This window comes from Lithobates pipiens, unplaced genomic scaffold (genome assembly GCF_037356315.1).
Source record: "Lithobates pipiens isolate NorthernLeopardFrog02 unplaced genomic scaffold, aLitPip1_a1.2 Scaffold_27, whole genome shotgun sequence".
Classification (NCBI taxonomy): domain Eukaryota; kingdom Metazoa; phylum Chordata; class Amphibia; order Anura; family Ranidae; genus Lithobates; species Lithobates pipiens.
This window is the reverse complement of record NW_027507788.1, coordinates 123,405,509-123,427,352: the sequence shown is the minus strand read 5'-3', so window position 1 is coordinate 123,427,352 and position 21,844 is coordinate 123,405,509. Positions and strand designations below refer to the sequence as shown.

The 21,844-nt window shown below is 43.9% G+C and overlaps 1 protein-coding gene across 1 annotated transcript in view; it reads left to right on the top strand.

Moving 5' to 3' along the window:
• PRKCG (protein kinase C gamma) overlaps positions 1-21,844 on the top strand; it is a 610,652-nt gene that overhangs the window by 420,722 nt on the left and 168,086 nt on the right. Inside the window, exon 6 of the mRNA XM_077457420.1 lies at positions 10,112-10,268. Coding sequence (XP_077313546.1) covers positions 10,112-10,268 — 157 coding nt within the window. The remainder of the gene's footprint in view (positions 1-10,111; positions 10,269-21,844) is intronic.

Genomic DNA, 21,844 nt, shown 5'->3' with positions numbered 1-21,844 from the left:
AACTTAAATCCATATTTTAATGTTTATCATTGCTGAGTGGCCTTTGATAGGATAGGTATAATTTACTAAGCTTTAACAACTACATAAGCATTTTTTTTTTCATAATAATGTGATTGTAATTTGCTATTGGCCTCAGATGAAAATAACGTTCACTTTTTCGAAAATAACATTCTTATCCTTGTGTGCTTTGTACATTAAGCTTATAGTCAAGACCCAAAGCTACAAAAGTAACTGATTTGTCACTTGCAATGGGGACATTCATGCATGCTCTCTCCCGAGCCCTACTCTTTGTGCCCATAAAACATACAGAGCGCGGCTCGACCCCACCCCCTCATCCCTAGTCCCTGGCATTAATTGACAGCACCTGGAGGCAATGGCTTCTGTTGCTGTATCTGAGCCACAGGTCTCGTGCACATTACTAGATAGAGATGGGCTCAGGTATGTACAGTATTTAGGGGGGTTGGGGGGGAAGCTGCATGCAGAATGCTTTTTTACCTTACTGTATAGAATGTGGTAGGGTAAAATATTTCCTGCCTTTACAATCACTTTAAAGAGTAACTCCACTTTGTTGACAAAAAACAATCCCCTCTGGGTGATTAACCACTTAAGGGCCGAGCCTTTTTTTACACTTGTTTGCAAAAGTCAAAATCATTTTTTTTTTAACTAGAAAATTACTTAGAACCCCTAATCATTATAGAGAATAAAATGGCGGTCGTTGCAATACTTTCTGTCACACTGTATTTGCGCAGCGGTCTTACAAGCGCACTTTTTTGGGAAAAAAAATACACTTTTTTTAAATAAAAATATAAGACAACAATAAAGTTAACACAATTTTTTTATATTGTGAAAGATAATGTTATGCCGAGTAAATTGATACCCAACATGTCATGCTTCAAAATGCGCTCCCACTCGTGGAATGGCGACAAACTTTTAGTAAAGGTTTACCGGCACAGCACTTACAACACCAATTTGAGAGACTTTATAATTATGACAGTTGAATTTCTGCTTAGCCATAATTATTTTATGTTTGATGGAGTTTTCTATCTGCAATGTAGGGGAGCTTCGATGGGGGCCCATTTTTCACCATCCCTGGCGAACCTGTACGTTTGGCACCAATATTTAAGTCGGGCTGTAGGTTTTCAATCCGACGTGTGGAAACGCTAGGAGGCCTTCTGTCCCCAAGCCTGTTTGAGTTGCAGCAACATAAAAAAACTTGGTTGAATACTGTAGGCTCCTACATTTTCAGGAATAACACATGCCGTTTCTGTAGTAGACACTCCAGACAACACACGACAGTAATTTCATGTGCCACAGGACAAGAATTTGCGATCTGTGAGTATATCAACTGTGGCACTAGTAATGTTGTATATGTTGTGGAGTGCAATAAATGTAACAAACAATATGTGGGTTACACCATGAGACCACTGAGAACTCGAATCACATTTTCATGCTGCATCCTACAACACAGATAAAGGCTTATCAAATGTGTCTAAGCACTTTAAATATGAACATTATGGCAATATGGTATCCTTCTCGTACTCAGGGTTGGAAAGAGTTAAAAACTGTGCACTTCTTTTACGTAAAGTTTGGAGGATTTTTCACCTACAGACAAGGACACCTGTGGGAATGAACGATGCTATGATGTGGATCTTTTTATGAAATACGTTTTATAATGAGTCCTGGAGCAATGGACAGTGTATTATGCCCATCGCTTGTGATACACTTTGCTGTCTGGTTCACACTGCTGCTCTGCGGGAGCCCTGCGAATGCACTGTGGGTTTCCACATCGCACTGACTCGCATGGCGGTTCGCGATGCCATATGCAAACTGCTGGGGAGTACCAATACATAGTTGGTAGCGCCCCCATTTTAGCTTGCGTGTTGCACTGTGGGCTATCAGTTCGGGAACAAAGCGGAACGATTGGGTCCCATGCGATTCTAGCCCGAATGCGTTGCGATTTCAGCCATACCTCTGTGTTGCTGGAGTCGCATCGTACAGACATAGCATGTGATGTGCACTGCATTGCGGTGCGAAACGCATGCGATCTTGCACCACGCAGTAGTGTGGGACGGCCCTGAATGTGCACTATCTTTTATGTATAGTCTTTATTTTTCACATCAAGCAGCATGATTTTTTAATCTATACATTTTTTCATTAAAGATTCTCTTATAGAGCTTTTAATATATGTTTCTCTTCACATGTCAAGATAGTCTTTGTATTTTTTGTATCTCAAGTGTTGTATAATAGCTAGACTATTTGCTTCTCATTTGTCATCTACACATCTGTTGACAATTTGTAACCAACCTCCTGACTTGAATTTAACACACTGTTGATTGGAGAGGAGTAGTAGTCATGTGACAGTCTTTTCTGTATAAATGTTCATGCTTTTTAACATACATGAGTGCTGTGAACAAGGCTTATCGCCGAAACTAGTCTGCTGCTGACTGTACTCACTGTGAAGGCTTGTAAATAAATACGCTTGGTGGTATGGAGTTGCTGGCTGCTTTTATTCGATGACCGTCTGAATAAATAGCTGTTCTGTCCTTCACATACTGTGACTAGTTCAGTATAATCAGCTGGTGCATTCTACGTGTTTAGATGAGAAAAGCTCCAGTGTCAACATCCATTTAGAAGTATGTAACCCTAATAGAGTATCTCACCAAAACTAAAATTTCCATTGCAGAGGATACCTAAAAATAGACATGTAGCTTAGTACTTCTTGGAAAATCAGTGAGCCAATTACACAAGAAGGTAATTACATTTCTGGGGCATTCCGTACACTGTTGGTGTACGGAATGCTTCCAGGGTATTATATTGCATTCAATTATACCATAAATTACAGCGGCTACAAGTTGAAAAGGAAAGATAATATGTAATATGGGGAGCCTGGGGTCACTAACCAGCCATTTGTAAAAGTTTAACTGTCTAAATTGTTCCTTCAAAAACAGGCAAATGAACTACTCCACTCCATATTACAGACAGGTGCTGATTCCTTCCTGCCCCTTTTCAAGCCTCCCTTGGAGGCGAGTTAACCCTTTCAGGACCAAAAGACTAGTAATTAGGATTTGGAGGCTCTTTACCAGACAAAGCTCCTGCGAGCCTCGGAACTTAAGGTCCAAAATGAGGACTTACCAGTCCAGAGTACTGCAAATCAGTCCTCTCTTCTCCAACCAGACTACCCCAGAACCCCTCACCAGTACTCAACAACATCCCTTTTGTCCCTTTTAAAAGAACCATAATACAAATAACGAAAAAAGATGCCTGCCTTCCAGAACATATTCCCAGTGTGTTTAGCAATTGTTATATGCAATATTATTTTTTTGTAGGAAAGTGGAGTCAACCTTAAACTTACTTCTTATCCCTTAAATTAATCATCAAGCCCCTAACCAAACCTTGACACATGTCCTAACCCTAACGCTCTACCTGTGGTGGAGATTTTGAAATATAATATTTATAGCAAGGAGCTTAAAGGAAACCATTGTGAGGACTTTCTAATTAAATTTCCATGCCCCGTTTTATGTATATGTGTGTATGTGGGCAGAGGTTTTTACTGAAAGATATCATGATAGATTACCTTTTAGAAATACAAATGTCTCCTATCTCGTGGGAACCATTGAATGTCCCCAGGTGTAAGGTGAATTCCTTTTTGTTTTACCAATCGTCTTTGCAGACGTCAAGGCTCTATCTCCCCAGGGGTCATTAACATGCTAATGTCGGAACTGTTTGGGCTGAGGGATCAAAGGTGGTGGTTCATTAATTAATAGACTGAGTGGCACCGGAAGTTTAGACCTGAAGCATTGACATTTCAGTGAGCTTCAGAGTTAGCCAATCAGAGTGTGAGCCAGCTAGAACCAATGAGCATTTAGACTTCAGAATTAGCCAATCAGAAGTTGATGCAAACTCAGAGCCAATGAGTGTGCTCCATCTTCTGATTGGCCGAGAATGCATATAAAATAGGGGGAGAGCTAGCTGATGGCCTGTTCAGTTCCAGACCATCGGGGTGACAGGATGTCCGTGTAACGTATACTTGTATCTCTATCCTATTTCTATCTCTAACCTATTTCTTTCCTAGGACTTGTCTTGAAATATTGATAACCCTGTTGATAGTGTATGTCTATTGTAACCATATGGCCTAAATTATCTTTGCAGCCTAAGCAACACTGTACCTGTAACATCACTTGAGATATATGATAAGTTCTAATTATTCTGTATAAATAAATGTAATTGTTTATCTTTTCGCACTGTTATCGTTCGTTTTTATTCTTATATAGACAAAGGTTTAATCACTTATTTCTTGTATCGTTAATCATTTAAGTGAGATAGAAATTTAGGCAACACATACCTTGTCTCTCCTTTGCAATCTTAAAGGAGTTGTAAAGTCTCAGGGTTTTTTCACCTTAATGCTTTCTATGCATTAAGGTGAAAAATCTTCTGTGCTGCAGCAGCCCCCCACAGCCCCCCTTTTTCTTACCTGAACCTGATCATTCCAGCAACAAGAACAAGCCCAGCAGGTCCAGCCGCTGTCTCAGGTCCTCATTGGACAGATTGATAGAAGCAGGACCCATTGTCTAGTGCTGCTGTCAATCAAATCCAGTGACACCGGAGCCAGGAGGCAGAGCTGAGTCCTACTGTCTGTGCCCAAAAATAGGGATATAACCTAAGGTTTTAGGCAGATATCAACCAGAGTCAAATTCAACCAAGGTAGTGAGCGTCAAGTACTGTATAATACAAATACAATGCATTTGAGACTTGGTACTTATGTATATATGTGTAGATGTGGCCACTCAATGATATTTAGAGTATGAACTCTAAGTGAGTTTTTCTTTTCTTTTTTGCAAATTTTTAGACCAACACCAAAAACATATTCAATAATAGCTCAGCATACTAGAATGCATAATAATAGCATAACAGAAGCCCCAAAACAAAATTTTCCACTAGACTGTAACGTAACAGAGTCGGGAATGGCGTTACATAAACTCCTCTTTAAGATGTTCTCAAGAGATTTCATCTTATGTTCCCTCTGTGGGGACGGGTTGAGTTCCGAGACTTTCCCCTTGTAACAGTGGTCAAGGAGGATTGCCAACAAATAGTGATACTTCTCCTTGATGCCACGTATTCTCGGGTTCTTTTGCAGGCTTTGAAGAATAAGGGAGCCCATGTACCACAAGTTTGCGGAGGCATGAGAAGCAGAATTCTCGGGGTCGCTGAGGATTAAAGTATCTGGAACGTCCACCTTCCAGCCACATACTACTCCCAAGGGTTCTGAGGATGGAAAGCTATCTGTTAAGGGTTGACATATGTCTTGCTCTACTGCAATAGCTTCAAAGCTGCCAGAATCCTCCTCCCTCTCCTCTTGTGTGCTCTGTGGAATGGGAAAAATGGTGTCTGCAAAAAGCGGGCCTTGAGAGGAAAGGAACTATTCCTCCCGCTGCTCTGCCTCGAGTGCCCTGTCCATAATGCCGTGCAGAGTCTGTTCCAGCAGGAACACAACAGGGATTGTGTCACTGATGCATGGATTGTCACGGCTCACCATCCTTGTGGTCTCCTTAAAGAGGAAGTAAACCCTGATGGGTTTACTTCCTCTTTCATTCCCTGCAAAGGCAAAGCATAATGGACTACTATGCATCGCATAGTAGCCCATTATGTGTGACTTACCTGACACAGGAGCCAGCGATGTCACCGCTGTCCCCTGTAGTCCAGCGCATCCATCTTTTCGGTGGGGTCTCGCAGCTCCACCGCTGTCATTCGGCGGAGCCATGATGACATCACTCCCGCGCATGCGCACGGGAGCCAACACGCGCGGCAGCTCCATTATTGGAAATGCTGCGCTCAGTGCGCCTGTGCGCCGCTGTCTACGGCGCATGCGCCGTAGACAGCGTTGCCTATCTTCGGGCAAATATCTCCTAAACCGTATAGGTTTAGGAGATATTTCTTGGACCTACATGTAAGCCTTAATCTAGGCTTACCTGTAGGTCAAAGTGGTTTGTAAGGGTTTACAACCACTTTAAATGGTTATAGTACAGTGCAGGCATCCTTTATCAACAGCCATTGGCATGGGGAAAAACTGAGCCAGCCTGAGCCTGTCATTGTGCCATACTCACACAGGTACTCGTTGATGGCCCTCTGCTGCATGTGCAGCTACTGCAGCATTGGCAAAGTTGTGTGGGCATGTCATAAATCAGGTGGTTTACGGTTAGGTGGAATTCCCACTGAATTTCAGCCAACCGAGAAATAGCTGTGTATGACCACCTATAATGGCTACAGACTCTTCTGACCTGCTTCAGCAGATCTTCCAACTCTGGGTACCTATTTAAAAAATGCTGTACCACCAAGTTGAGGACATGTGCCAGGCATAGCACATGTGTCAACTTTCCCTGTCTAAGGGTGGACAGGAGGTTTGTGCCATTATTGCACACCACCATTTCTGGTTCCAGCTGGTTTAACATGAACCACCTCTGTGCCTGCAGCTGCAGAGCTGCCAAAATCTCTGCTGTGGTGTGGCTCCTGTGCCCTAGACAGACCAGGTGAAGCACTGTATGGCACCTTTCAGCCTGACTCATTGAATAGCCCCTTGAATGCTTAGGGGGTACTTGTAGTTCATGAGACATTTCAGCAGAGGAGGGCATGGAGGAGGAGGAGAGGGTAGAGCTGACAAATCCTGCATCATCACCACTAGCTATACGAAGACATGGCGGCACAACAAGCTGCAGAACTGAGCCCTGTCCTACATCCTTCTGAGTTGCAAGCAGAGCTACCCAGTGTGCTGTGAATGAAATATATTGTCCCTGATCATGCTTGCTGGACCACATGTCAGCAGTAATGTGGATCATGCGGCAGACTGCCTTGCCCAACGATGCCACAACATTGCCTTCCACATAATGATAGAGAGTTGGAATAGCCTTACTTGAAAAGAAGTACTGACTGGGAACCTGCCATTGTGGTACAACACATTCTTCATTCTGCAAATTCACGAAAGGGGGGACAATCCACCAGATGGAAAGGCAGGAGTTGTAAAGCCAGCAGCTTTGATGAGCTTGAATTTAGATGCTGAGCATGTGGACATGTGGGTGACAGTAACTGTATTTTTTTTCGCTGCAGCAGATGGAGCAGAGAAATTTGCCTGCTGTAGTCTACAACCGGTTGTGTGCAACTGGCAGACGTGCTGCAAGGACTCAGCAAGTGGAGGCTGCTGAGAGGTCATGAGGTATAGTGGGTGTAGACCGGAAAGGTGAGGAGTGAGGAAGAGCAGAATTGCGTCCCTTTTGTGTGGCTTTTAGGTGCTCTTGCCAACAGGAGCAAGTGGCTGATGCTGTGTTCAAATAACTCAGCTGGCTCCTTCATGCCTGATGCTGAGGCTATGGCTGGAGTAACTGTGGACAAGGAGGCAGAATAAGCCACTCTAGCAGCTGCAGTGAACTGCGCACTAGTCTTTGCTTGGGTGACGGAGAATGAGGAGGATGATGATGGTTTAGTAAGCAAGTCCACTACCTCCTCTGCATGCTGTGGCTGGATGTCATGGGGGACATCACTAAACAGAGGGACACCTTTGCCTGTGGACACATATGCTGCTGGCCCCCTCACAATGCCTTGGGAACGCCTGCCTCTCCTTGTTGGCCTCCCGGACATGATTGGGGGGGGGGGGCACTTTTTAACAAAATGTAATAAAGATGTGTAAATGTGGATGTACTTTATCCCCTTCCCTCCAAGCCTACGCAGATGTGCGTACTCGGCTTCCGGGGGGTATACCGGGATGATGCCCGCACCTGCAGGCATCATCCCGGTACCGTCTTTTTCAGCAGGGGATTGGCTATCCAGGCATAACAACCGATGTGGCTGAAAGCCGCACAGCTGTTATGCCGGAGGAGCGGGAGGGGACGTCCCCCCCTCCCGCCACTGTTACCGGTGCTCCCGCTCGATCGGGAGCACCGATTCACGTTCCGCTGCCTCTGGCTGCTGGGGAGGAACTGGAACGAAGCCGTAATCGGCTTCGTTACAGTCTCCCCATAGTAAACACGGAAGCGACGTCATGACGTCACTTAACGTTTACTCGGCTGCCAATGGCGCCGGTTTCAAAAAGATATACGGTATTCAGAATCGCAGTTTTTGGCGATCTGAATACATTGAAGTGTAAAGGAGGGGTGGGGGGTCTTTTAGACCCCCGATCCCTCCATAAAGAGTACCTGTCACCACCTATTACTGTCACAAGGGATGTTTACATTCCTTGTGGCAGCAATAAAAGTGATCAATTTTTATTTTATTTTTAAACAATTTAGTCATTTTAAAATAAATAAAATAAATAAAAAAAAAAAACATTTTTTAAAGCGCCCGCCGTCCCCGCGAGCTCGCGAAGCAAAGAAAACGCATACGGAGGTCGCGCCCGCGTATGTAAACGGTGTTCAAATCACACATGTGAGGTATCGCTGCGATCGTCAGAGTGAGAGCAATAATTCTAGCACTAGACCTCCTCTGTAACGCTAACCTGGTAACCGTAAAAAAAAATTAAAGCGTCGCCTATTTTTAGATTTTTAGGTACCCTACTTTGTCGTCAATCCACGAGTGCGTGCAATTATAAAGTGTGACATGTTTGGTATCTATTTACTCGGTGTAACATTATCTTTCACATTATGCCAAAAAATTGGGCTAATTTTACTGGGTTTTTTTTTTAATTCATGAAAGTGTCCCTTTTCCCAAAAAGTTGCGTTTAAAACACCGCTGCGCAAATACCGTGTGACATAAAATATTGCAACAATCGCCGTTTTATTCTCTAGAGTCTCTAAAAAAATATATATATAATGTTTAGGGGGTTCAAGTAATTTTCTAGCAAAAAATATGGATTTTAACTTGTAAACACCAAATGCCAAAAATAGGCTTAGTCATGAAAGGGTTATTCAATGGAAAGTGGTGTTTGGTGCACTTTAACATGAGTACTCACTACACAGACACACTCCACTGACACACTAAAATATACTACAGTAAAACTGCACTGATGCACTGCACTATATTTTGATAAATGTGTAGTAACACACTCAAATATACTGTGTTAAATGTAAAGTAACGCACTAATATGTACTGCATTAAATATGCAGTAACACACTGATATATACTGAATAAATAAAAATAAAAAAAACAATAAAAAAAATATTATTTTTAGATTGTATATATATTTTTTTAAGAAAATTATTTTCTATAAAATACATGGATATATATATATATATATATATATATATATATATATATATATATATATTTCGGTAACAGATAGCGGCAGGTGTTTAAAATGTATTTTTAATATGTTGTTGATATTTTTTAATACTTGAAAGGGATGGGTTTTACAGCAGTGCAGATACCTTTATCCCTTTGTGTTATTTTACATAATTTGAAAGCAGAGTTGTATCTCTGCCTTCTGTTGTGTGTAGCTCTTGCTTTTTGTCCTGGTTCGATGTATCTGCGCAGAGTGCGCATGCATGAGTAGTTGAGCATAGTCGTTTCCTAGGTTACGCTTCAGGTCGGATGACGCTGTGTCTCCACGTTTTTTGGATGTCACTCACTGTTATCCGAATTTATGGTCTGCTATCATGTTTTACTGTACCAGCCCTCTGGTGGATGTTTTAGATGCTGTTCACAAGAAGTAGGAGTCTATAAGTTACTTTCTTAATAAAGCGCAAGTTGTATTACGATACAGAGAGCACTTAGATTTCTTTTTTTGTCCTATATTTGCCATCTGGATGGCGGGGATTTTCTGATCTGCTGAGGCCGGTTTATATCTACTTACAGTTTACGCAGAGCATTGCAATGTATATGGGGGACAACACAATTACAGTACAGTTCAAAACAAAAGGTACAGGAGGGCCCTGCTCGTAGAGCTTACATTCTAAAAGGGAGGAGGTGGAACAAAAGGTAATAGCTAATGGTTATTATTAATGGCTAATGGCTAATATTATCAGGGCTGTGGAAGCACACTGCAAAAACTTTGTTAATTATTAATCCTTATCTAAATTATTTGTTTTGGATGGGGTGGTCCTTTTTTTATGTTAATTTGATTCTGTTAATTGAAACATACCGAAAACATGAACACACACAATTATTTTGTTTCTTTATTTGATTTCTCAAGTATGTGAAGCTCGGAATCTTATTCCTATGGATCCAAATGGCTTGTCAGACCCATATGTGAAGCTGAAGCTTATACCAGACCCAAAGAACCTGACCAAACAGAAAACCAGGACTGTGAAGTCTACGCTTAACCCTATATGGAATGAAACCTTTATATTGTAAGTACCATAAGCTGTTCTTCCCTTTTACCATTAAAGGGGACGGTATTTTTTTTAATGCTTTAGTTTACATATCAAAGCAATCTTCTGAAGAATACCAATAATCTCATTAATGTTTGATAATTTCTTAAAAACCTTGTTGCTAGTTTGTAAATACATTTGTACAAAGAAGGCAGACATAGTTGTAGCGTATACATGAGATGTAAACATTTTCTTCCTGCTAATATGATTTTGCCTTGCTTCTTATCTTCCCTCACTGCATGCCTGTCAGACAGGTGCTGTTTGAAAATAATAGACTCTCTCAAGTCTCTAATGAAGTGAAACACCCACAGTGCTCCTGGTAGCCAGAATACATGCAGTTTTTTTTCCTATGCTTTAGGTAACATCAAGGAGTTTGGGAACATAGTGTCTTTAAAAAGTCTTCATACCCCTTGAAATGTTCCACATTTTGTCATGTTACAACCAAAAACATATATGTATTTTATTGGGATTTTATGTGATAGATCAACACAAAGGGGCACACAATTGTGAAGTAGAAGAAAAATGATAAATGGTTTTCAAAATGTTTTACAAATAAATACCTGAAAAGTGTGGTATGCATTTGTATTCAGCCCCCCTTACTCTGATACCCCTAACAAAAATTTAGTGGAAACAATTGCCTTCCGAACCTTAGTAAACAAACAGCATCATAAAGGCTGTTCTGCCCTCATTACACGTGGCTCAGGTATAATTAGGAAGACAGCTAACTCTCCTCTCTTAACAACTCATTGAGGCAGGCACTAGGTTCTTTTTACAACTTTTATTGCAAGGAAGTTAGAGTAATACTAAAATTAAAGAAATAACATTCAATCAGTGTATACATTATACCAGCCCTCAAATTTTCCACTCGCCTACTCACATTTTGCGAGTGGAAAATGAAGGCTTGCGAGCGTGTGCTGCCTGGGAGTGGGGGGCGAGCACCGCCGGTGGGTGGGGTTGATTGAGAGCCATTTTCCCAGTGATCACCCTGGTGGAAGAAAGCATGGAGGAAGAGGAGAGCCACTGGGTCACCAAGGGGAATAAAACGCTGTTACAGCTTACATTGACGGCACTCTGCTCGCCGCCACACACAGCCCCACCTCCTCCTGAAACAGTGCCTGTGATAGACAGAATCCAGGTCCAATGCTGGGATGTGTTCTGTCTATCACAAGCGTGGGGTCAGGAGAAGGTGGGGCTGTGTGTGACGGCGAGAAGAGCAGAGGCAATTTCAATGTAAGCTGTAACAGCATGCTATTCATGCTCTGTGATCCCATGGCTCTCCTTTTCCTCCAGTCATAATCCAGCCACCCTCTCTGTTCCTCCGCCCTGGCAAGGCTGCAAGTTGGGTACAGTGAGTCTGCATTGGGGGCACAGTGAGGCTGCAATGTTGGCACAGTGAGGCTGCAATGGGGCACAGTGAGGCTGCAATGTTGGCACAGTGAGGCTGCAATGTTGGCACAGTTAGGCTGCAATGGGGGCACGTGAGGCTGCAATGGGGGCATGGTGAGGCTGCAATGCTGGGCACAGTGAGGCTGCAATGTTGGGCATAGTGAGGCTGCAATGTTGGCATGGTGAGGCTGCAATGGGGGCACAGTGAGGTTGCAATGTTGGGTACAGTGAGTTTGCAATGTTGGGCATGGTGAGGCTGCACTGGGGGCATGGTGAGGCTGCAATGTTGGGCACAGTGAGGCTGCAATAGGGGCACAGTGAGGCTGCAATGTTGGGCACAGTGAGGCTGCAATGTTGGGCATGGGGAGGCTTCAATGTGGGCACTGTGAGGCTGCAATGGGGGCACAGTGAGGCTGCAATGTTGGCACAGTTAGGCTGCAATGGGGGCACGGTGAGGCTGCAATGGGGGCATGGTGAGGCTGCAATGCTGGGCACAGTGAGGCTGCAATGTTGGGCATAGTGAGGTTGCAATGTTGGCATGGTGAGGCTGCAATGGGGGCACGGTGAGGTTGCAATGTTGGGTACAGTGAGTTTGCAATGTTGGACATAGTGAGGCTGCAATGTTGGGCACAGTGAGGCTGCAATGTTGGGTACAGTGAGGCTGCAATGTTGGGCACAGTGAGGCTGCAATGGGGGCACGGTGAAGTTGCAATGTTGGGCACAGTGAGTTTGCAATGTTTGGCACGGTGAGGCTGCACTGGGTGCATGATGAGGCTACAATGTTGGGCACAGTGAGGCTGCAATGGGTGCATGGTGAGGCTTCAATGTGGGCACTGTGAGGTTGCAATTTTGGGCACAGTGAGGCTGCAATGTTGGGCACAATGAGGCTGGAATGTTGGGCACAGTAAGGCTGCAACGTCGGGCAGGGTTAGGCTACAATGTGGGCACGGTGAGGCTGCAATGGGGGCATGGTGAGGCTGAAATGTTGGGCACAGTGAGGCTGCAATGTTGGGCATAGTGAGGCTGCAATGTTGGGCACAGTGAGGCTGTAATGTTGGCACAGTGAGGCTGCAATGGGGGCACGGTGAGGTTGCAATGTTGGGCACAGTGCGTTTGCAATGTTGGGCACGGTGAGGCTGCACTGGGTGCATGGTGAGGCTGCAATGTTGGGCACAGTGAGGCTGCAATGTTGGGCACAGTGAGGCTGCAATGTTGGGCATGGTGAGGCTTCAATGTGGGCACTGTGAGGTTGCAATGTTTGGCACAGTGAGGCTGCAATGAGGGCACAGTGAGGCTGCAATGTTGGGCACAATGAGGCTGGAATGTTGGGCACAGTGAGACTGCAATGTTGGGCACGGTGAGGCTGCAATGTTGGCACATTGAGGCTGCAAAGGGGCACAGTGAGGCTGCAATGGGGGCACAGTGAGGCTGCAATGTTGGGCACAGTGAGGCTGCACAGTGCTAGGGGTTCCTTCAGCATTGGGCAGTTTCTGCCTCTCAGATAAGTCTCCACTGGCACCATTCATCTTTTTAGCTATCTGTAAGGAGGTAATTCTTCCCAATGACCACAAGTGTAAGCCCTTGTACACACGGTCGGAGATTCCGACGGAATGTGTCCTATCGGAACGTTTTGTCGGATATTCCGACTGTGTGTGGTCTCCATCGGACTGTTTCCGTCGGAATATCCGACGGACCAACTTTTCCAACTTGCCGGTAAAATTTTCCGACAAAATGCTCCGACCGGACATACTCCGATCATGTGTAGCCTACTCCGACGGACAAGGTGCCACGCATGCTCACAATCAAATTCGGACATGGAAGCGCTAGCTCAGGTAAAACTACTGTTCGTAATCGATATAGCACATTCGTCACGCTGCAATGTTAAAAATTCTTTCATGAAGCGCATTCTCTTGTTCTTTACAATGCTGCAAGAATGAACTTCTTTTGATGCTCATAGTCACACACACTTCTGCCGAACGTATTTCTTGAGTCTTTTTTACTCATTTCCGCAATACAATATTTTAAATCGTCACATCTACACATTTATTTTTTTGGGGGGGAATTTTGTGGTTGGTTTCTTTCAACATCTCCTTTTTTGTCAGTTTGCTCATCTTTGCATTTTTTTGGGTGTGTTTTGTGTGTCAACTTACCACAACACCATTATTATCTTTTTTGTATTTTGTTTTTCTTTTTTAATCTACAGGAGGTTATTTAGTGTTGGTGCCCCTTGTTATTCATTTCACTTTGTATTTTTGAAATGTACCTGCCTGCACACAAATAAACTGTCCTTTTTGAAGTCAAACACATACGCAAACATTTCTTCAAACAAAAAAAAAACTTTATTTAGGTGTCATTAACAAATGAAGAGGGAGGCAGCGCTGTAGAAACTGGGGAGATTAGTGAAGCCTTTGGCCCCCAGGGCACACATCAACTATTTAAATGCAAAAATTGGTGGCCTGAGGAGTACATGTCTGAGGGAGAGAAGTCTGGTCCTGAAGTCCAAGAAACCCGGAACAGCAGCAGATGACATCTATGTTCCCAGGCTGTAGTACTACAAGAGGCTGCATCTTCTGTCAGACCAGACTCAACCCAGGTTCTCACACTCTGGTCTTCCTTCCACGCTTCCTTTCAGGCTGTGGCTGTGGTGCTGGAGGTGTGGCAGAAGGAGGAGGAGGGGCATGGGCCAAATCACACAAGTGTTTTGCTGGTCTGATTTGGCCCAACAGACCCTTATTGAGGGGGTGGAGAATTAGCTCCTCGCACAAGATCTTTTGCCCCTCCTCTATTTGCTCGAGTTTACACGCAGCCAAGGCGGCAAAGGCCTCTTGATAGGTGGGGGTGGCTTTGATGGCCGCAGAAGCCTCTCCGATGAGCCTCAGAGCCGACTCCTCCACATTCCCCCCCTTTCTCGCCCTTTTGTGTGGAAGGCAGAGGGGAAGGACCTGGGATTCTGTCAGGCTCTTCCGCCCGCCCACCGCCTGGCTGCCACTTACCCCTGCCTCCTCCTGGCTGCCACTTTCCACAGCCACCTCCTGGCTGCTGCATTCCACACCCTCCTCCTGGCTGATGTCTTCCTGTGTATGAAAAAGGGACATAGTTTTAGTTTTTGGTTCATCAAACGCACACAATTTTCACATCAAGACTGTTGCGAATTGTTAACCAATAGAAAAGACTATCATTCTGAGCTCAGCATTTTTCATTCTTGTCCCAAAGGTTTTGGCCACTACTGTGTATTGATATATGAAACACTTTCTAAAATCAGCAATTAGTGAGCAAAAATCAAGTTAACATCATTAATTTTTACTCCCAAAATATGTACAACAATACTATATCTGGCTCAAGCTGGGCTCCTCCAGTTCTTCCTGAGTGGAAGGCCCAGGTTGGGCGTCAGAAGACTCAGCGGGTGTGGAATGTAGCATAGAAGGATGTGTGGAAGGAAGGGTAGAGAGTGATTCCCTCACATCAGCCTGGTCTGACAGAAAATGCATCCTGTCATAATACCACAGCCTGGGGACATAAACGTCATCATCTGCAGCTCCAGATTGCATGGACTGCAGCACCTTCTTCCTCTCCTTCAGATATGTACTCCTGAGGCCACCAATTTTCACTTTTAAATAGTGGATGTCTGCCCTGGGGACCACCGGCTTCACAAACGCAACCAGTTTCTCCAGCGCTGCCTGCCTCTTTAGTTTGTTTTTGTATTGAGGGTGCGTTGATTGCCACAGGCAGGGCAGCTCCCTGTATTGATCGATGAACAGAGGGAGGAAACTATGGTCATTGAAGCCGTCCATAATCTCTGCAAGACACAACAGAAGACAAGAGGTAATAGTAGGGGCGCTAAAAAAATATATATAGACATCAATTACAAATGTGAAACTTATTAGTCATAGAACACCTCAAGTAATAGACAACCTATCACCATAAATTGGAAAACATAAGACAATTGCAAACAAAAAAATATATACTGATAATGTAATAAACGATAAAGTCCCACTTAGATGCTAGGAAAACAAATATATCAACAGAAGACAAACCCTAATGTCTGGCTAAACTCCACTATTTTAGGCCTCAATCTAGAAGCAGTATAGGCCAGTGATGTACCAAGTTCCAAATTTTACCTTCGTTTGCACGATCGTCGCGTCAGCTTCTCTCTCTGTTCACAGATCGTACGTACGACACACGCGTGTTGCGTTTTATATACAGTGCGCATGCGTGAAACTCCGCCCGCTCCTGACGTTCTTTCTAGACTATTCCCCGCCCCTTCTCTTTCAGCGCAGTGGGGAGAGCACATGGCGGAGAGAACACAGGTGCGCAATCAGAGTTCCACTAACGAGGAGGAGGCTGAGGAAAGCCCGGAGCCTGAAACGTCCCGATCCAGGAAGAGAAGATTTAAGGCCTCAAATATGTATTTTGGAGAGATGTTGGAGATGGTGGACATATTGAAGAGGACCGACTATGATGGGAAGTATGGACCTTACCCAAACCCAAATATCAGCAAGGCCAAGATCATGACAAAAGTTGTGAAGAGTCTTCGGAAGAATTTTGGGGTACGACGATCCAAGGATCAATTGAGAAAACGCTGGTCAGACCTGAAACTGAGGGTGCACGATCAGTACAGAAGGATCAAGCGTGTTCTTCAAAACAGTAAGTAGTTGTCTTGTGTTCATATGATTATTCTTGCTTGCATACTGCTCCATGTGCTTTGATTTCATGTTGTACAGTTTAAAATGGACACTTTCAAGTTCATGGGTTCAATCGTTCGTAAGAAACATCGTTCTGCAGGTAAGTATTCCAGCTTAACAAAGTGTCCACAATAATGTTCTCACCTTTGAACAAAAAACACAATTGTACCACACTTCCAAGCAATGTTTCATATTCCTATTTCTGCCCTCTGTGTGTTAAGTATTCCTTTTTTACATTCTCATAGGGGAGAGAAGACTCAGGAAGTCTGAGAACACCAGGGACCCCACACCTCCCAAAGAAGGCGAAATTCCAACACCAGAAGCAGAGGAGCAGGAGGAGGAGGAAGCAGAGATCGTTGAATTTGGACAAATTGTCACCACAACAGGTGAGTGTCGGAGGCCACAGCTCCCGGTAAGCTAATCAATGTATGTCGGCATATTTATAATACATGGTGTGTTTTTTTGCTTTTTTTAGGTGATGTGGAAGAAGAATCACATTTTACCAGTGAAAGTGCCCAGATCCTGATTGGGGAGATAATGGGGTGCAATCAGGATTTAGAAAATATACAGAAAAATGATGTTCAGAATAAAATGAAGAACATCGTGTTTTGGGGAGAGTCTGAAACACCCCAAACTAGCTAGGGTTTTAGTTTTGTGTTTTTACTAAACAACTTTTGTATTTTACAAAAAGCCAAATTTGGAAGATGCACACAGTGTGTCAACATGCCCGATCTCCCATCATGGGGGATCAATGTACGTGTTTTGTGGAAAGTGGCTGAGATGAAGGGATTGCAGCCCCAAAACATGTACATTGATCCCCCATGATGGGAGATAGCACATGTTGACACGTGTGCATCTTCCAAATTTTGCTTTTCCAGGGGTGACACCCCATGCGATGAAGGCAATATCAGCCCAGTTTGTACATACTCATGTCTGATATTGTCTTCACTTTTCAAAGTTGAACTTTGTAAGTTCCTGTGTTCTGTATGTTACGCTTTGATACATGCCTGTTTACACAAAAACACCAAGTTACAAAAAAATAATGTTTTTGATACACCCAATATGTTGCTTTGTTGTAAAACCCTTTTCTAAACACACATGTGAATGTGCTTTGATTAAAAAGTTAAATTATCAACAATGTGTGGCTTCCTTTTTCAATGCGCAAAAGCAGTATTTGGAGTAAAATTTTTGTTTTTGGTGGCAATGGGTGTTATTTACTAAAGGCAACTCCACTTTGCACTCCAAGTGCAGTTTCAGGTGTACTTTTGCAGTGCACTTGTAGTGCATAGTGGATGTGCCTTTAGTAAATAACACCCACAGTGATGTGTCCCCTCATCTCGCTCAGAACTTGGGTTTGCACTTTTGTAGAAAAAGGCACAACAACAAAAATCAAAAATGTACCTAGGAGACACCTAAAACCAAGCCAAGCAGTAAATAAAAACAAAGATTATTGTAGTTTCAAAGAAAAATGTATTACAAAAATGCCTCTCAGACATTGTCTGGCATATCAATGGCCCCTCTACCCACAAAGTACTCCATGTATTGGGTTCTGACCTCGCGGGCGCTTTGGGGGGGCAAGCCAGGACAAGCAGCTTCAAGGGCCCTGAGGTTATCATTTTCAGGCAAGTCTGCATCTTGGCCAACTGAGATCACATAGTTTGCTGAATGTCTTTTCAAGAAATTGTGCAGAACACAGCAGGCAAGCACTATGTGATTGATTTTATATTCCGCCATGTGGATAGACATTAAAAAAAGGCGGAACCGGTATTCCAAAAGTGTTCTCCACCACTCTTCTGGCTCTGGCCAGCCGGAAATTAAAGATCCTCTGGTCCGGGGTGAGGGTCCTCATCGGGAAAGGCTGCATCAGATGGTTTGCCAGGACAAACGCCTCATCCACGACGAAGATGAACAGGAGTCTTTCCTGATTCTTCTCTGGGGGTGGCAAGCCAAGACTGCCACTCTGGAGATGCCAGTAGAATTCCATCCGTGAGAACACTCCACCATCTGACATCCGGCCATTTTGCCCCACGTCCACATACAGGAAGTCATTGGTCGCTGACACCACCGCCAACATCACAATACTGTTAAACCCCTTGTAATTATAATAGTATGACCCCGATTTGTGGGGGAGGGACGATGCGGACGTGTTTCCCATCAATTGCACCTCCACAATTGGGAAAGACCCAACGACTGGCAAAGTGGGAGGCCACAGTCTGCCATTCCTGTGGCGTTGAAGGAAACTGTGGAGTGAAACAAGACAAAAAATTTGTAATCTTGCTAATCAACATTGCAAGCAGATTAGACACCAACATTTTTGGCCAAGATCAGTTTAACATTTTGGGAAATTAGTATTTAAAGCCTAAAGTATAAGGTCCCCTTATCAGAGTCATCACCCCCCATCCCTCCCCCATCTGATGGGCCCTTGCAAAAAATGAGGGGGGGGGATGTTTTGGACAGGTAACCCTCTCAACTTGATTAAGAGCTGAATGCCTAATTAATGTGTGATACTTTGGGAAGCCCCTCCTTACTTACACTATTGGCAGCCCACCGGACAGGTAAGAAGTGTCATAATACCAAAACTAAAACAAAATGGAAGCACATTTTGACATTCTGCTATTACCTATCAAGATAATAATAGGGTAAAATAATAAAAAATATAGCATTTGAAAGTTTTGAGGCAGGCCCTTGCACTACATGCTTTGGTGAATTTGTACATAAATGTGACCATAAAAAAGGTAGGTAGAGTGTGTATTGGATTTGGTAAAGTCAGCAGATAAAGGATTACTATCAGCTGACCTAGCAGTTGGGGGGAGGGGGGTTCCTAAGGAGTTTGGCCCAACCAAAAAAAAAAAAAAATATGTCACTCTGCATGAATTGAAGCACACACATAACATTTGTAGACATTTTAGGGGGTGTTTAGGGGAAAGCAATAGTAGGGAGCTGACAAAAGCCATTGCTAAGTGACTAGACTCTAGTTTTATGGGCCCAGAAGAGCATGGTGGGGAAGTTAGTGAAGGCAAATATGCATGAAGGACAAAAAAGGAACTTGAAAAGCTTCCAGCATGCATGAGGACAAAGGGGCACAGCATATGAATTAGAGCATATTGCAATCATGGTAATTAGGGAAGGAGGAAAGAAATCCAATACATTAGCAATCGTTAAATACATAGAATGTGATGTTAAAGGAGAAAACTTACCTTCATATAGTCCTTCTGCAGGACCTGAATGATGGCAGAACAGGTCTCTGGAATAATGATCCCCAGAGCCTGGGGGGATATGCCTGTGGAGAACTTGAGGTCCTGAAGGCTTCTCCCTGTCGCCAAGTAGTGCAACGTGGCGATGAGCCTCTGCTCCGGAGTGATGGCTTGCCGCATGCAGGTATCCTGCCTGGTGATATAAGGGGACAGCAAAGCCAGCAGACGGTGAAAAACGGGGTCCGTCATCCGGAGATAATTCCTGAAATCATCAGGATTATTCTCCCAGATCTCACGGAGCAAAGGCATGTGCGAGAACTGGTCACGCTGGCGCAACCAATTCTTGGTCCACAAACGCCTCCTCGCCCTGTTTATGGACCGGGCTTGTGTGAAATCTAAAAGCCCAACACCAAGCCCCTGCACAGCACAAACTCTACGACGAGTATGTACATGAAACATGGTTTGAAAACGGTCGGCTGGTCAGAACGGACAACAGAAAACACCGATAAACAGCAATGCCTGAAAGAACGACCTGAAAAGCAGAAGCAAGCAGACAATAAGCAATGCAAATCAAAGCGTACTATACCAAGATGTAGTCCACAATGAGAAACAAATGCTTACTGACTACACGCACTGATAATCAGATACGCAAAGACAAGCAGAAACTGAAGAGCAGTACCGAACTGAAGCACAAATCTGAAAAGCACGAATCGTCTCTCACCAAACTTCTACTATCACGCAATAAACACGAGATCAGCAGAAGGAGCTCAAAGGGTGCCGGACGTGGTGCTGAACTTTTTCTAGTGCCGCCGTACGCGGCTTACGTCACCGCGTTCTTGGCAACCGGAAATTCCGACAACTTAGTCCGACCGTGTGTATGCAACATCACTTCCCGGACCTCTTCCGGAATTAATCCGTCTGAATTAATCCGACGGATTTGGTTGCTGGAATGTCCGACCGTGTGCACAGGGGCTAAGGACCATTCTTCTCACTGACCATCGCACTATTGTATCATGACCGGAGAACTATTTCAAGGGTTCTTCTGTGTTGAAAAGGTTGAGAAAGGCTGGTCTATCAGATAAAATCCCAATAAAATAAATTTACATTTTTGGTTGTAACATGACAAAATGTGGAAAAATTTCAAGAGGTATAACTACTTTTTCAAGGCACTGAACATCTTTATTTATAGCAAAAAGGTATATACAGTGCCTTGCAAAAGTATTCACCCCTCCTTGACACTTTTCATGTTTTGTTGCCTCGCAACCTGGAATTAGCATGAATTGTTTGAGAATTTACATCATTTAATTTACAGAACATACCCACAACTTTGAAGATGTTTTTGTTTTATTTTATTGTGAAGAGAACAACAAATAGGACAAAATAACAGAAAAAGTCAATGTGTATAACTAGTCACCCCCCTAAAGTCAATACTTTGTAGAGCCACCTTTTGTGCTTATCACGGCTCCAGGTCACTTTGGATAAGTCTTTATGAGCTTGCCACATCTTACCACTGGGATTTTTGCCCATTCCTTCTTGCAAAACTGCTCCAGCTCCTTCAAGTTGGATGGTTTGCACTTGTGAACAGCAATCTTTAAGTCTGACCACGGTTTTATATTGGATTGAGGTTTCGGCTTTGACTAGGCCATTCCAACACATTTACATGTTTCCCCTTAAACCACTCAAGTGTTGCTTTAGCAGTGTGTTTGGGGTCAATGTCCTGCTGGAAGGCGAACCTCCGTCCTAGCCTCAAATCACACACAGAGTGGTACAGGTTTTGCTCAAGAATGTCCCTGTACTTAGCACCATCCATCTTTCCCTCAACTCTGACCAGTTTCCCAGTCCGGATTGCTGAAAAACATCCCCACAGCATGATGCTGCCACCAACATGTTTCACTGTGGGGATGGTGTTCTTTGGGTGATGTGATGTGTTGGATTTGCACCAGACATAGAGTTTTCTTTGAAGGCCAAAAAAGTTCAATTTTAGTCTCATCAGACCAGAGCACCTTCCTCCATACATTTTGGGAGTCTCCCACATGCCTTTTTCGCAAACTCAAAACGTGCCATTTTGTTTTTTGATGAAAGTAATGGCTTTCTTCTGGCCACTCTGCCATAAAGCTCAACTATGGAGCGTACAGCTCATTGTCGTCCTATGTACAGATACTCCAGTCTCTGCTGTGAATCTCTGCAGCTCCTCCAGGGTTACCTTAAGTCTCTGTGCTGCCTCTCTGATAAATGCCCTCCTTGTCCGGTCCGAGAGTTTTGGTGTACGGCCGTCTCTTGGCAGGTTTGCTGT